This window comes from Chiloscyllium plagiosum, unplaced genomic scaffold (assembly GCF_037043375.1).
Source record: "Chiloscyllium plagiosum isolate Xiang-an unplaced genomic scaffold, Cpla_swu_hap1 HiC_scaffold_10, whole genome shotgun sequence".
NCBI classification, from domain to species: domain Eukaryota; kingdom Metazoa; phylum Chordata; class Chondrichthyes; order Orectolobiformes; family Hemiscylliidae; genus Chiloscyllium; species Chiloscyllium plagiosum.
Window position 1 is genome coordinate 118,630,992 of NW_028270148.1, and position 14,590 is coordinate 118,645,581.

A 14,590-nucleotide genomic window follows, 5' to 3' on the forward strand; every position below is an offset into this window, starting at 1 on the left:
CTGGTCCTCACCCTGAACAACTTCTCTTTCCAATCCTCCCACTTCCTCCAAACCAAAGGAGTAGCCATGGGCCCCAGCTATGCCTGCCTCTTTGTAGGATATGTGGAACAGTCCATCGTCCGTAGCTACACTGGCACCACCTACCACCTTTTCCTCCGCTACATCGATGACTGTATCGGCGCTGCCTCATGCTCCCACAAGGAGGTCGAACAGTTCATCCACTTTACCAACACCTTCCACCCCGACCTCAAATTCACCTGGACCGTCTCAGACTCCTCACTCCCCTTCCTAGACCTCTCCATTTCTATCTCGGATGACCGACTCAACACGGACGTTTACTATAAACCGACCGACTCCCACAGCTACCTAGACTACACCTCCTCCCACCCTGCCCCCTGTGAAAACGCCATCCCATATTCCCACTTCCTTCGTCTCCGCCGCATCTGCTCCCAGCAGGACCAGTTCCAATACCGTACAACCCAGATGGTCTCCTTCTTCAAACACCGCAATTTCCCCACAGACGTGATCGACGATGCTCTCCACCACATCTCCTCCAATTCCCGCTCCTCTGCCCTTGAGCCCCGGCCCTCCAATCGCCACCAGGATAGAACCTCACTCCTCCTCACCTACCACTCCACCAACCTCCATATACACCGTATCATCCGTCATTTCCGCCACCTCCAAACGGACCCCGCCACCAGGGATATATTTCCCTCCCCTCCCCTATCAGCGTTCCGAAAAGACCCCTCCCTCCTTGACTCCCTCGTCAGGTCCACAACCTCCACTCCCGGCACCTTCCCCTGCAACCGCAAGAAATGCAAAATTTGTGCCCACACCTCCCCGCTTACTTCCCTCCAAGGCCCCAAGGGATCCTTCCATATCCGCCACAAGTTCACCTGCACCTCCACACACATCATTTACTGCATCCTGCACCCAATGTGGCCTCCTCTATATTGGGGAGACAGGCTGCCTACTTGCGAAACGTTTCAGAGAAACACCTCTGGGACACCCATACCAACCAACCCAACTATCCCGTGGCTCAACACTTCAACCCCCCCTCCCACTCCACCAAGGACATGCAGGTCCTTGGACTCCTCCATCGCCAGACCATAGCAACACGACGGCTGGAGGAAGAGCGCCTCATCTTCCGCCTAGGAACCCTCCAACCACAACGGATCAACTCCGATTTCTCCAGTTTCCTCATTTTCCCCCCCCCCCCAACCTTGTCTCAGTCCCAACCCTCAAACTCAGCACCACCTTCCTAACCTGCAATCTTCTTCCTGACCTCTCCGTCCCCACTCCCACTCCAGCCTATCACCCTCACCTTATCCTCCTTCCACCTATCGCATTTCCAATGCCCCTCCCCCAAGTCCCTCCTCCCTACCTTTTATCTTAGCCTGCTGGACACACTTTCCTCACTCCTGAAGAAGGAAGTCATTTCTGAAATGTTAGGAAAGTTGTCTCACAGAATAATAAGCAACAACCTGATAACGAGTCATACTCGTGGAATCGTACTTTCCAGATACCACCATCATTAAGAGAGAGATTCCGGTTCCCCTTTGCGATGTGATAGCTTCAGAGTTATGTCATGACATAACCAGTTTATTGGAAACTGTTCAGCTGCCCTACACATTAACAGCTTCAAGCGCAGAATGTGGTCTTTTGTTGACTTCATACGTTCTCAAATTCTTTGTGTTGTTCACACAACAATTTGTTTCAAAGTACTGACAAACGTTGAACTCTATCATCCTGGCACCAATATTGCAAACTTGCTTTTTCTTTAGAATTTGAATAGTCTTATCTTAGTTGTTCTGTAAATGAAATTTCATTTCCTTTCTCACTCTATAGTTTATGATCTCTTTCCTTCTCCCTCGCGCTCGTTCGTTCCTTCTCCCTCGCGCTCGTTCGTTCCTTCTCCCTCGCGCTCGTTCGTTCCTTCTCCCTCGCGCTCGTTCGTTCCTTCTCCCTCGCGCTCGTTCGTTCCTTCTCCCTCGCGCTCGTTCGTTCCTTCTCCCTCGCGCTCGTTCGTTCCTTCTCCCTCGCGCTCGTTCGTTCCTTCTCCCTCGCGCTCGTTCGTTCCTTCTCCCTCGCGCTCGTTCGTTCCTTCTCCCTCGCGCTCGTTCGTTCCTTCTCCCTCGCGCTCGTTCGTTCCTTCTCCCTCGCGCTCGTTCGTTCCTTCTCCCTCGCGCTCGTTCGTTCCCTCCTCTCTGGTATTGTCTAATCTCTTTTTATAATACAGTGGGATAACTCAGATGCTGGTTGCTATTGGAATTGCCTAAAGTTTACCATAGAAGAGTTAGACATTCTGAGCTGTGAATTCCTTTGGCACTGAAATTAGAAAGGGTTTTTTTTTGTGTCGCATATTTGCTATTGTTTCTAACTGATTTGCTAAGTTTGAACAGTAAGAATATACTTTGACCAAGTACAATGGCATTTGTTTTCAATGTAGCAATTGAAAATTTTGACTGGAATTTTTTTTTTCCTCAAGTCCAACCCCAATCAGAGGAGCACAGTATCAAACAGTGGGTGAGACACTCAACTATGAAATCAGGAGTTTCGGATCTTCCCTTCCTGTTAAGGTTATGGAGGCCATAACCCTAGCTGAAGGTAACCTTTTTTTTAATTAAACAACTAAATGGTGTATAAGTAATTGACTTGGTGATTTTGAATCATTTTTAAGTTTAATGTTTTCTGTGCTCACTGAGACAGGAAAGTTTGCATTTCAGTTTCTACCTTAACAGTAAAATGTTAAATTTTGGTTTATTGCTTTTATCGTGTTTAAAGGAACACTGCACTATCGACTGAACTCCTGCAGAATTCCACAAGCAGAATGTTGCATCTGCATTATTTCTATCTTTTTAGAACTACTTGTCAGGGGCAGCTTAGGCACGGACACAATTTTACCCCTTTAGTGACATGTCGGCATCAATAATCTTCCCTAGTAATAATATGGACCACAACAGGGAATCTAGACAGCACACTCTACGTTGTCAGCTTTTGGCACAACTCTACGTTGTCAGCTTTTGGCACAACACTGTAATCGGGAGTAATTGTGAAGCACAGATCAGGGTAAATGCACTCATTAACCAAACAATGTGGGCTCTGTCACGGTAATGGAACTAGTCGTTATTCCAGTGGAAAGCACTGACTAATTGCAGCAACAGTGACACTAATTTAGCCATTTGCACTCATTCAATAGAATGTTTGGTACTTGCAGTGCCAGTACATGTCCTTCATAAATGGATGTCTACTGAGAAGGGGGTCACTTAACTCAGTTGGCTGGATTGCTGATATGTGTTACAGAGTGATGCTCTAAGTATGGGTTCCATTCCCATGCCGGCTGAAAGTTATTATGAAGGACTCTCCTTCTTGACCTCTCCCCCCACCTCAGGCATGACGATACTGAGGTTAAACTACCATCAAACATCTCTGTCTAATGTGAGAGCAACCCTATCTTCTGACTGGCTGTGACAGCGATTACCTTTTATTTACCCAGGCTGGAGGAGGCTCTACATGTAATTTTGAAGTGATAGGAGCAGCAGAGTCAGTCTCCAAGATGCTGCTCCTGGATGTTTCAAACAGAAGTCATCCAGCACTCTGAGATTAGGTTGATGAAAAGGAGCTTTCAAAAAAGAATGTACAGGTTAAAAGGGTCAGATTTAAATTGCAATGTGATGATGAAGCAGTGAATTGTGTTATCAAACCCTAATCGTTGGCTTTCAAGAATCCAGAGCTCTTGAGCTGACCAGTATCTGTTGACCCACATCCCAACAAATGGCAGTCTGTCCCTGCTGTTGCAGTTGCCCTTCCAGGAGTCAGGAAGTTGAGCCCAAGACCCATGAGGTACTGCTGTGTCTCAGCAAAAACCGATCAATTCCTGTCCTGAGCATGCCCAATGACTGAAATGATCAGTTGGAAGAGCAGAAGCAGCCCATTGCGTCTGCTCCACTGTTCAACGAGGTCATGGTTTATCCAATGATCCTCAAATCCAGTTTCCTGTCCCTTTCCCGAAACCTTCGATTCTCTGGTGGATTTAAAAACTGGTCTATCTCAGCCTTGAATATACTTAATGATTTACAGCTTCATCAGCCCTTGTAGTCAAGAATAGGACATAGAACAGTACAGCACAGAACAGGACCTTCAGCCCACGATGTTGTGTAAGGTAAACCTAATGTATGAACCCTCAAATTTCTGTGACCATATGCATGTCCAGCAATCTCTTAAATATCCCCAATGACCTCGCTTCCACAACTGCTGCTGGCAAAGCATTCCATGCTCTCTCAACTCTCTGTGTCAAACCCGCCTCTGACATCCCCTCTGTACTTTTTGCCAAACAACTTAAAACTATGACCCCTCGTGATAACAATTTCTGCCTGGGAAAAAGTCTCTGGCTATCAACTCTATCTATGCCTCTCATTATCTTGTACACCTCAATTAGGTCCCCCTCTCTTTCTTCTTTTTTCCAATGAAAAAAGTCTGAGCTCAGTCAACCTCTCTTCATAAGATAAGCCCTCCGTTCCAGGCAGCATCCTGGTAAACCTCCTCTGAACCCTCTCCAAAGCATCCACATCTTTCCTATAATAGGGCAACCAAAACTGGACACAGTATTCCAAGTGCGGTCTAACCAAAGTTTTATAGAGTTGCAACAAGATCTCACGGCTCTTAATCTCAATCCCCCAGTTAATGAAAGCCAAAACACCATATGCTTTCTTAACAACCCTGTCCACCTGGGTGGCAATTTTAAGGGATCTATGTACCTGCACACCAAGATCCCGCTGTTCCTCCACACTGCCAAGAATCCTGTCTTTAATCCTGTATTCAACTTTCAAGTTCAACCTTCCAAAATGCATCCCTTCGCATTTATCAAGGTTGAATTCCATCTGCCACCTCTCAGCCTGTTTCTGCATCCTGTCAATATCACGCTGCAGCCTACAACAATCCTCTATACTGTCAACGACACCTCCAACCTTTGTGTCATCTGCAAACTTGCTAACCCATCCTTCAATCTCCTCATCCAAGTCATTAATAAAAATTACAAAGAGCAGAGGCCCAAGAACACAGCCCTGTGGAACACCACTCACCACTGACTTCCAGGCAGAATACTTTCCTTCCACTACCACTTCCTGTCTTCTGTCGACCAGCCAATTCTGTATCCAGACAGCTAAATCTCCCTGTATCCCATTCCTCCTCACCTTCTGAACAAGCCTACCATGGGGAACCTTATCAAATGCCTTGCTGAAGTCCATATACACCACATTCACTGCTCGACCCTCATCAACTTGTCCAGTAACATCCTCAAAGAACTCAACAAGATTTGTGAGGCATGACCTGCCCCTCACAAAGCCATGCTGACTGCATTTAATCAAGCCATGCTCTTCTAGATGGTCAAAAATCTATCCCTCAGAATCCTTTCTAACAAGACGACAGACGTGAGACTGACTGGTCTGTAATTGCCAGGGATTTCCCTATTTCCTTTCTTGAAGAGAGATATTACATTTGTCTCCCTCCAGTCCTCCAGTATGACTCGAGTGGAGAGCGAGGATGCAAAGATCTTCGCAAGCAGCGAAGCAATCACATTTCTCGCTTCCCAAAGCAGCCGAGGACAAATCTGGTCTGGCCCTGGCGACTTGTCAATCTTAATGTTTGTCGAAATTTTCAGCATATCGGCTTCTTCAATCTCTATCCGTTTCAGCATGCTTACCTGCTCCTCAATGGTTTCATTCACTACAAGGCCCTTTTCTTTAATAAAGACAGAAGCAAAAAACTCATTTAGAGCTTCCCCTACCTCCTCAGACTCCACACACAAGTTCCCTATGCTCGCCCTGATCGGCCCTACTCTTTCTTTGATCATTCTCTTATTCCTCACATACGTGTAAAATGCCTTTGGATTCTCCCTAATCCTTCCTGCCAAGCTTTTCTCATGCCCCTTCCTGGCTCCCCTCAGACCATTTTTGAGCTCCTTCCTCGCCTGCCTGTAATCCTCAAGAGCTAAGCAAGACCCTTACTTCCTCCACCTTACGTAAGCTGCCTTATTTCTTTTGATGAGAAGCTCCTCTGCTCTTGTCATCCAAGGTTCCTTTATCTTACCCCTTCTTGCCTGTCTCAGAGGAACACATTTATGCATCACTCGCAACAACTGTTCCTTAAACAGTCTCCACATGTCTGTAGTGCCCTTTCCATGGAGCAATTGCTCCCAGTCCATGCTTCCCAACGCATGTCTGATAGCATCATAGCTTCCTTTTCCCCAATTAAATATCCTCCCATTGTGCCTGCTTCTCTCCTTATCCAAAGAGAAGGCGGCACGGTGGCACAGTGGTTAGCACTGCTGCCTCACAGCGCCAGAGACCCGGGTTCAACTCCCGCCTCCGGCGACTCTCTGTGTGGAGTTTGCACATTCTCCCCGTGTCTGCGTGGGTTTCCTCTGGGTGCTCCAGTTTCCTCCCACAGTCCAAAGATGTGCAGGTCAGGTGAATTGGCCATGCTAAATTGCCCGTAGTGTTAGGTGAAGGGGTAAACGTAGGAATATGGGTTTGGGTGGTATAAGCTTTGGCGGGTCGGTGTGGGCTTGTTGGGCCGAAGGGCCTGTTTCCACACTGTAAGTAATCTAATCTAATCAAAATAGCTATGTAGAATGTGAGGCAGTTGTGGCCACTATCACCAAAATGCTCTCCCACCGCAAGATCTGACACCTGCCCTGGCCCATTGCCAAGCACCAAATCCAAATTGGCCTCTCCCCTCGGCCTGTCAACGTAGAAGAAATCCACAGACTCACTACCTTCTGAGAGAAAAAAAATTACTCTTCAATTCAGTCTTAAATGAATAAAACCTTATTCTGAGTCATAGAGATGTACAGCATGGAAACAGACCCTTCGGTCCAACCTGTCCACACCGACCAGATATCCCAACCCAATCTAGTCCTACCTGCCAGCATCCGGCTCATATCCCTCCAAACCCTTCCTATTCATATACCCATCCAAATGCCTCTTAAATGTTGCAATTGTACCAGCCTCCACCACATCCTCTGGCAGCTCATTCCATACATGTACCACCCTCTGCGTGAAAAAGTTGTCCCTTAGGTCTCTTTTATATCTTTCCCCCCTCACCCTATACCTATGCCCTCTAGTTCTGGACTCCCCGATCCCAGAGAAAAGAATATGTCCGTTTATCCTATCCATGCCCCTCATAATTTTGTAAACCTCTATAAGGTCGCCCCTCAGCCTCCGACGCTCCAGGGAAAACAGCCCCAGCCTGTTCAGCCTCTCCCTATAGCTCAAATCCTCCAACCCTGGCAACATCCTTGTAAATCTTTTCTGAACCCTTTCAAGTTTCACAACATCTTTCCGATAGGTAGGTGAGCAGAATTGCATGCAATATTTAAACAGTGGCCTAACCAATGTCCTGTACAGCTGTAACATGACCTCCAAACTCCTGTACTCAATATTCTGACCAATAAAGGAAAGCATACCAAACGCCTTCTTCACTATCCTATCTACCTGTGACTCCACTTTCAAAGAGCTATGAATCTGCACTCCAAGATCTCTTTGTTCAGCAACACTCCCTAGGACCTTACCATTAAGTGTATAAGTCCTGCTAAGATTTACTTTCCCAAAATGCAGCACCTCGCAATTATCTGAATTAAACTCCATCTGCCACTTCTCAGCCCATTGGCCCATCTGGTCAAGATCCTGATATAGTCGGAGGTAACCCTCTTCGCTGTCCACTACACCTCCAATTTTGGTGTCATCTGCAAACTTACTAACTGTACCTGTTATGCTTGCATCCAAATCATTTATGTAAATGACAAAAAGTAGAGGGCCCAGCACCGATCCTTGTGGCACTCCACTGGTCACAGGCCTCCAGTCTGAAAAACAACCTTCCACCACCTCCCTCTGTCTTCTACCTTTGGGCCAGTTCTGTATCCAAATGGCTAGTTCTCCCTGTATTCCATGAGATCTAACCTTGCTCATCAGTCTCCCATGGGGAACCTTGTCGAATGCCTTACTGAAGTCCATATAGATCACATCTACTGCTCTGCTCTCATCAATCTTCTTTGTTACTTCTTCAAAAAACTCAATCTCGTTTGTGAGACATGATTTCCCATGCACAAAGCCATGTTGACTCTCCCTAATCAGTCCTTGCCTTTCCAAATATGTGTAAGTCCTGTCCCTCAGGATTCCCTCCAACAACTTGCCCACCACCGAGGTCAGGCTCATCGGTCTATAGTTTTCTGGCTTGTCTTTACCGCCCTTCTTAAATAGTGGCACCACGTTTGCCAACCTCCAGTCTTCTGGCACCTCACCTGTGACTATCGATGATACAAATATCTCAGCAAGAGGCTCAGCAATTACTTCTCTAGCTTCCCACAGAGGTCTAGGGTACACCTGATCAGATCCTGGGGATTTATCCACCTTTAACCATTTCAAAACATCCCGCACTTCCTCCTCTGTAATCTGGTCTAAGACTCTCCCACAAAGGGAAACAACAACCTTTCTCCAGCTACCCTGTCAAGTACCCTGTTTCTTTACGCAGAGTGTGGTAAGGGCGTGGAGTGCCCTACCTGCTAATGTAGTCAACTCGGCCACATTAGGGAGATTTAAACAATCCTTAGATAAGCCCATGGATGATTTTGGGATAGTGTAGGGGGATCAAGCTGAGAATAGTTCACAGTCGGCGCAACATCGAGGGCCGAAGGGCCTGTTCTGCGCTGTATTGTTCTATGTACCCTTAGAATCTTGTATCATTAAGGTTGCCTCTCATTCTTCTAAATTATTTCAGTAAAGACCCAACATACTTGACTCATAAGGCAGTCCCTCCATACAAGGATCAACCTGGTAAACCTTCTCTGGACTGGCTCCAGTGCCAACCCTCCAGGTATATCTTTCCTTTGATGTAGGAGTGCCTCATAATTTTACTAAATGTTTAAACTGTTTTTGAAATTGCTGTAAGTACATAGTTTTCATTTTATTTCCACTACTTCTGTAAATATTCTGTTTTATTGTTGAAGGGAAATCTACCACATTATGTATTAATGTTTCATTGAGAGAGCATTTAATAAAACCAAAACAATTTAAAATATACTCTATAAAGCCAGGCTTGAGTATGGAATCTGAGTTTCTAGTGCACGGTGGCACAGTGGTTAGCACTGCTGCCTCACAATGCCAGAGACCCGGGTTCAAATCCCGCCTCAGGCGACTGACTGTGTGGAGTTTGTACGTTCTCCCCGTGTCTGTGTGGGTTTCCTCCGGGTGCTCCGGTTTCCTCCAACAGTCCAAAGATGTGCAGGTCAGGTGAATTGGCCATGCTAAGTAAGTGGTATGGTAAGGTCAATGTTAGGTAAGGGGTCAATGTAGGGGTATGGGTGGGTTGCGCATCGGCGGGGCGGTGTGGACTTGTTGGGCCGAAGGGCCTGTTTCCACACTGTAAGTAATCTAATCTCTCAGAATCTTCTCAAGTAAGTTACTTACATAATATCATTGGGATTGTAATGCTGTCCTTGGTTAAACATTTGGATTATCCCCTGCCTCACTGGGGTATAGCTTTGTTCTGAGCCATGAACTATTTTCTTTAATATCTGCTACTGTTCATCAATCCTCTTTTTCGCTATGTACATTTCCCAGTCCGCTCTAGCTAACCTGGCCCTCGTTGTGTTGTGATTATCTATATTTAAGTACAGGAATTTGATTTGATTTATTATTGTCACATGTACTGAAATACAGTGAAAGATATTGTTTTGCATGTTATCCAGACAAGTCATACCTTCTATAAGGGTAATAGAACAGAATGTAGAATATAGTGTTATAGCTACAGAGAAAAATCAACTTTAAATGAGTGGTTCACTCATAAGCCTAATAACAGAAAGGGAAGGAGCTGTTCTTTAATCTGTTTGTTTCCAACTCAAGTTTCTCACTCCCAAACTGAATGCTTAATTCTGCCATTTTGTGGTGAAAATTAAAAATTGCATAACACCAGGTTTATTTGGAAGGGTGGCACGGTGGCTCAGTGGTTAGCACTGCTGCCTCACAGCGCCAGGGATCTGGGTTCAATCCCCGCCTCGGGCAACTGTCTGTGTGGAGTTTGCACATTCTCCCAGTGTCTGTGTGGGTTTCCTCCGGGTGCTCTGGTTTCCTCCCACACTCCAAAAATGTGCAGGTCAGGGTGATTTGGCCATGCTAAATTGCCTGTAGTATTAGCTGCATTAGTCAGGAGTAAATGTAGGGGAATGGGTGGGTTGCTCTTCAGAGGGTCTTGTTGGGCCGAAGGGTCAGTTTCCACACTGTAGGGAGTCTAATCTAATCTAGCTTTCGGAGCGCTGCTCCTTCATCAGGTAACTAGTGGAGCAGGATCATAAGACACCCACTCGCTGCCTGATGAAGGAGCAGCACCCCGAAAGCTAGCACTTCCAAATAAACCCGTTGGATACAACCTGGTATTGTGCAATTTTTAACTTTGTCCACCCCAGTCCAACACTGGCATCTCCACATCATGCTGAGTTAACTGTTTCTTCAGAGATCTTTTATTCTGATATCATTTGTTAACCTTTCTCCTCCTCACACATTACCGGATCCAAAATAGCTGGATCATTGGTTGGATCCATAACACATTATACTAGTCAACTGTCCAAAATATACACTGTAAAATCTTCCTCCAGGTTACCTCTGCTAAATTGATTTTCTCAATGTAGCTGAAAAAAAGTCATCAATTTTGGGAGCAAGGTGTGCTCTGATTATTGTATTAGATGTATTACAACAGGTGTGAGATTGTGCCAAGAAATGTTCTTATTTACTCCACCTTTTATTTTAGCAGACGATCCTTTAAGTGTTAAAATAAGTGAAAATGGATGGGCCTGGCTGGTTTGTGGTGAAAAACTGATTGTCTGGAAGATTGGTCAGATGCCCATTTCAAAGGTAATAGGCACTCATTTCGTGTTTCAACACATTGCTGACTATTGCTAAAAAATTATCAGTTCAAGTGTCTGACCATGTTTTGAGTACAAAATCAACTTGACCCATCAATGCTGCACTGATGGAAGTTCTGTCTTTCAAATGAAACGTTAAACCTTATTTTAGTAAGCTCACTCAAGTGGATATAAATGATCTCACTGCACTTCATGGAAAAAAATCCCTGGTGTACATGCCAGTGTGTATCCTTCAGTAAAGAGCAGACAATCTGATATTTTCACTATGTTGTTTGTGGAATTTTTCTGTGCGCAATCTGGCTGTCATATATCCTTCCTTAGGACAGTGACTATACTTCAGATTTGTTTCACTGATTGTAAATGCTTGAGGCGATCCTGAAGATGTATAAATACAAGTTTCTTACAATCATAGAGGTAACAGAAGATGGCCATTGTGTTTGTAATGTCTGAAAATTGAGCCCGACAGCCAAATGCCATTCTTTCACATTTAGTTTGTAGCTTGTAGTTTACAAGACTTCAGATGTATATCCATTCACCATTTTTAAATGATTTGACTGTCTCTACTATCCTATTGGGCAGTGATTTCCAGGTCCCTGCAATGCTTTGGGTGAAAACCTATTTCCTTAAATATCTTCCCACCAGTCTCTTTAAATCAGTACCTCTTTAAATCAATACCTCTTAGTCCCTAACCTTTCTGCTAAGATAAATAGCCCTTTTCACTGTATTCAGGCCCGTCACAATTTTGTCCATCTCGATCAAATCTCCTCTCAGCCCCCTCTGTTCCAGGCAGAACAATCCCATCCAATCCAGTCTTGCCTCATAGCAGCACTACTCCAGTCCTGACAACGTCCTCATGAATCCTCTCTGTGCCCCATCCTTTCTCTAATGGATCCCTTTTTGTAATTGACAACTTTTTAAAATTTGTCTTCCATGTAGACCTCAGATGCATTTGAAAGAGCTGTTGGTAACTGCAAACCCAGCCATAATGTTGTATCAATCCTATTTGCAGCCATGCATTGTCCATGAGTTTGTTTGTCATCTTGAACTTTCCCTCGAATATCGAACTGTCCTATGCTAATTGGTTTTTCACCATCTAGCCAAATTAATGTGCTGTAATCCAGGGGAAAGCACTCAACGTATATTGAAATAACTTCTATCATCTCTCACTCTGGATGCTGTTAACCGTTCATAAGGAGTTTGTCAATCTAATGCCTGATGCTGAATTCAGGCTTGAGGGGCTGAATGGCCTATTCATGTTCCTCTGCTCCCATGTTCGCTTGTAGGGGGAAGGATTTGATCCTGCGCTGGTGCAATTCATATCAGCAGGCAGAGCAGTGACAGCAATTTGATCAATGGGGATTACATTTAAACTTGTAAATCTAAATAAAAGTTTGTCCCCTGACCCCTGTATGCTACCCTTGCCTTAAAACAATCTGTATGTAAGTTTGCTTGCTGAGCTGGAAAGTTCATTTTCAGACATTTTGTCACCATATTAGGTCACATCATCAGTGAGCCTCCAGAGAAGCACTGATGTTAGTGATCCGCTTGGAAATGACTATCCGACTACTCCGACCTCTTGGCATCATGGTAGCCCACAAACCCACCAACACACTAAAACAGCAGCTAATGAGCTTGAAAGACCCCATACAGACAACAAGCAAAATTAATATCATTTACAAAATACCTTGCAAGAACTGTAACGAACACTACATTGGACAAACAGACAGAAAACTAGCCACCAGGATACATGAACATCAACTAGCCACAAAAAGGCATGACCCACTCTCACTGTATCCTTGCATACAGATGAGGAAGGACACCACTTCAACTGGGACAACACAGCTATCCTAGGACAAGCCAAACAGAGACACGCACGAGAATTCTTAGAAGACTGGCATTCCTGCCAGAACTCTATCAGCAAACACATCGACTTGGACTCCATTTACCACCCTCTGAGAAAAAGAACAGGAAATGACATCACCACAGGAACAGACATGGCAAATCCAAGGAAATCTAAACACAATTGAAAACGGGTAACTAACACCAGTGGTTCACTGGAGGTTCACTGATGATGTTACCTATTTTGGTGACAAAACATCTGAAAATGAACTTGCCAGTTTAGCGAGCAAACCTACATATAGGACCTCAAGCTGAGCTACAAATCCTCGCAAAACTCATGAAAATAATCTATTTAATAAAATGTTAATGCTTAGTAAACACTGTCTAGTTCAGTTAAGCACAATGAAAAGTGACAGGAAGCAACATTCATTTCAATGTTGCCAGAAGAAAAGACCAAGATGAGGCAAGCATCTTCTTGAAGACAGGCTTCTTAACTAGGAGCCACCACAAACACACCCATGTGGGCCATATGGACGCACATGCACCCGTGCAAATGGATGCCCCCTCCTCTTCGTAGATTATCAGCTGTTCCCATTTACTTCAATTGAGATGTTAGAGAAAATAGGAAGGAAGCATGTTGATACGATTTGGAGAATTTTGGGATAAAGGGAATTATGAATTTAAATTATGATTGAAAATCTTCACATTTATACCTGGATCTAGTGCTTTGCAGCTTTCAAAAAATTTAATACAAACAAAAATTGTACCCTACAGGTTTCACTCAGTATGTTTCTGGAGACTTTATTTTAAATAATTGTCTTTTTTTCTCTCTGCTGTCCCCAGTTTTCTGTATGTAAAGAATTCCAGTTGCCACCTTGTGATCTCCCATATGTTGCAGACCTGGTCGCTTTATCTCATCCAGATGAGTACAGTTCATTGCAGGTGAGGACTTATGTGTGCTAAGAATGACGATTTTGGATGAACTGTTTAGTTAACATCACAAAGGACAGTAAGTCCCTTGGCCATGATGGGATACGTCTGATTTTCAAGGAAGTAGCCATAGTGTGAGTAGATGCATTGGTTGTAATCTTCCAAAAATCCTTAGATTCTGGAAAAGTCCCAAAGGATTGACAAACTACCAATGTAACAACCTTTAGAAAAAGTTAGCTTCATGAGTCATTGGAAAAATGCAAGGTTTATCATAAAAGATGTAATTGCAGAACATTTAGAAATGCCTAATTAAAATTAAGTGAAGTCACCATGTCTTAGAGTCATAGAGATGTACAGCATGGAAACAGACCCTTCGGTCCAACCTGTCCATGCCGACCGGATATCCCAACCCAATCTAGTCCACGTGCCAGCGCCCGGCCATATCCCTCCAAACCCTTCCTATTCGTATACCCATCCAAATGCCTCTTAAATGTTGCAATTGTACCAGCCTCCACCACATCCTCTGGCAGCTCATTCCCTACACGTACCACCCTCTGCATGAAACAGTTGCCCCTTAGGTCTCTTTTATATCTTTCCCCTCTCGCTCTAAACCTATGTTCTCTAGTACTGGACTCCCGACCCCAGGGAAAAGACTTTGTCTATTTATCCTATCCATGCCCCTCATAATTTTGTAAACCTCTATAAGGTCACCCCTCAGCCTCCGACACTCCAGGGAAAACAGCCCCCAGCCTGTTCAGCAAGTCCCTGTAGCTCAAATCCTCCAACCCTGGCAACATCCTTGTAAATCTTTTCTGAACCCTTTCCAGTTTCACAACATCTTTCCAATAGGAAGGAGACCACAATTGCACGCAATATTCCTACAGTGGCCTAACCAATGTCCTGTAC

The 14,590-nt window shown here is 44.7% G+C and overlaps 1 protein-coding gene across 2 annotated transcripts in view; it reads left to right on the forward strand.

The window, feature by feature from the left end:
* The window catches only part of nup133 (nucleoporin 133), a 62,173-nt gene that overhangs the window by 6,354 nt on the left and 41,229 nt on the right, over nucleotides 1-14,590 (forward strand). The window contains exons 2-4 of one of the 2 annotated variants that reach the window (XM_087991718.1): nucleotides 2,489-2,607; nucleotides 10,804-10,904; nucleotides 13,598-13,696. In XM_087991718.1, the coding sequence (XP_087847844.1) occupies nucleotides 2,489-2,607; nucleotides 10,804-10,904; nucleotides 13,598-13,696 (319 nt within the window). Of the gene's footprint in view, nucleotides 1-2,488; nucleotides 2,608-10,800; nucleotides 10,905-13,597; nucleotides 13,697-14,590 lie in introns of both variants that reach the window. The other variant, XM_043704246.2, reaches the window with a different exon arrangement.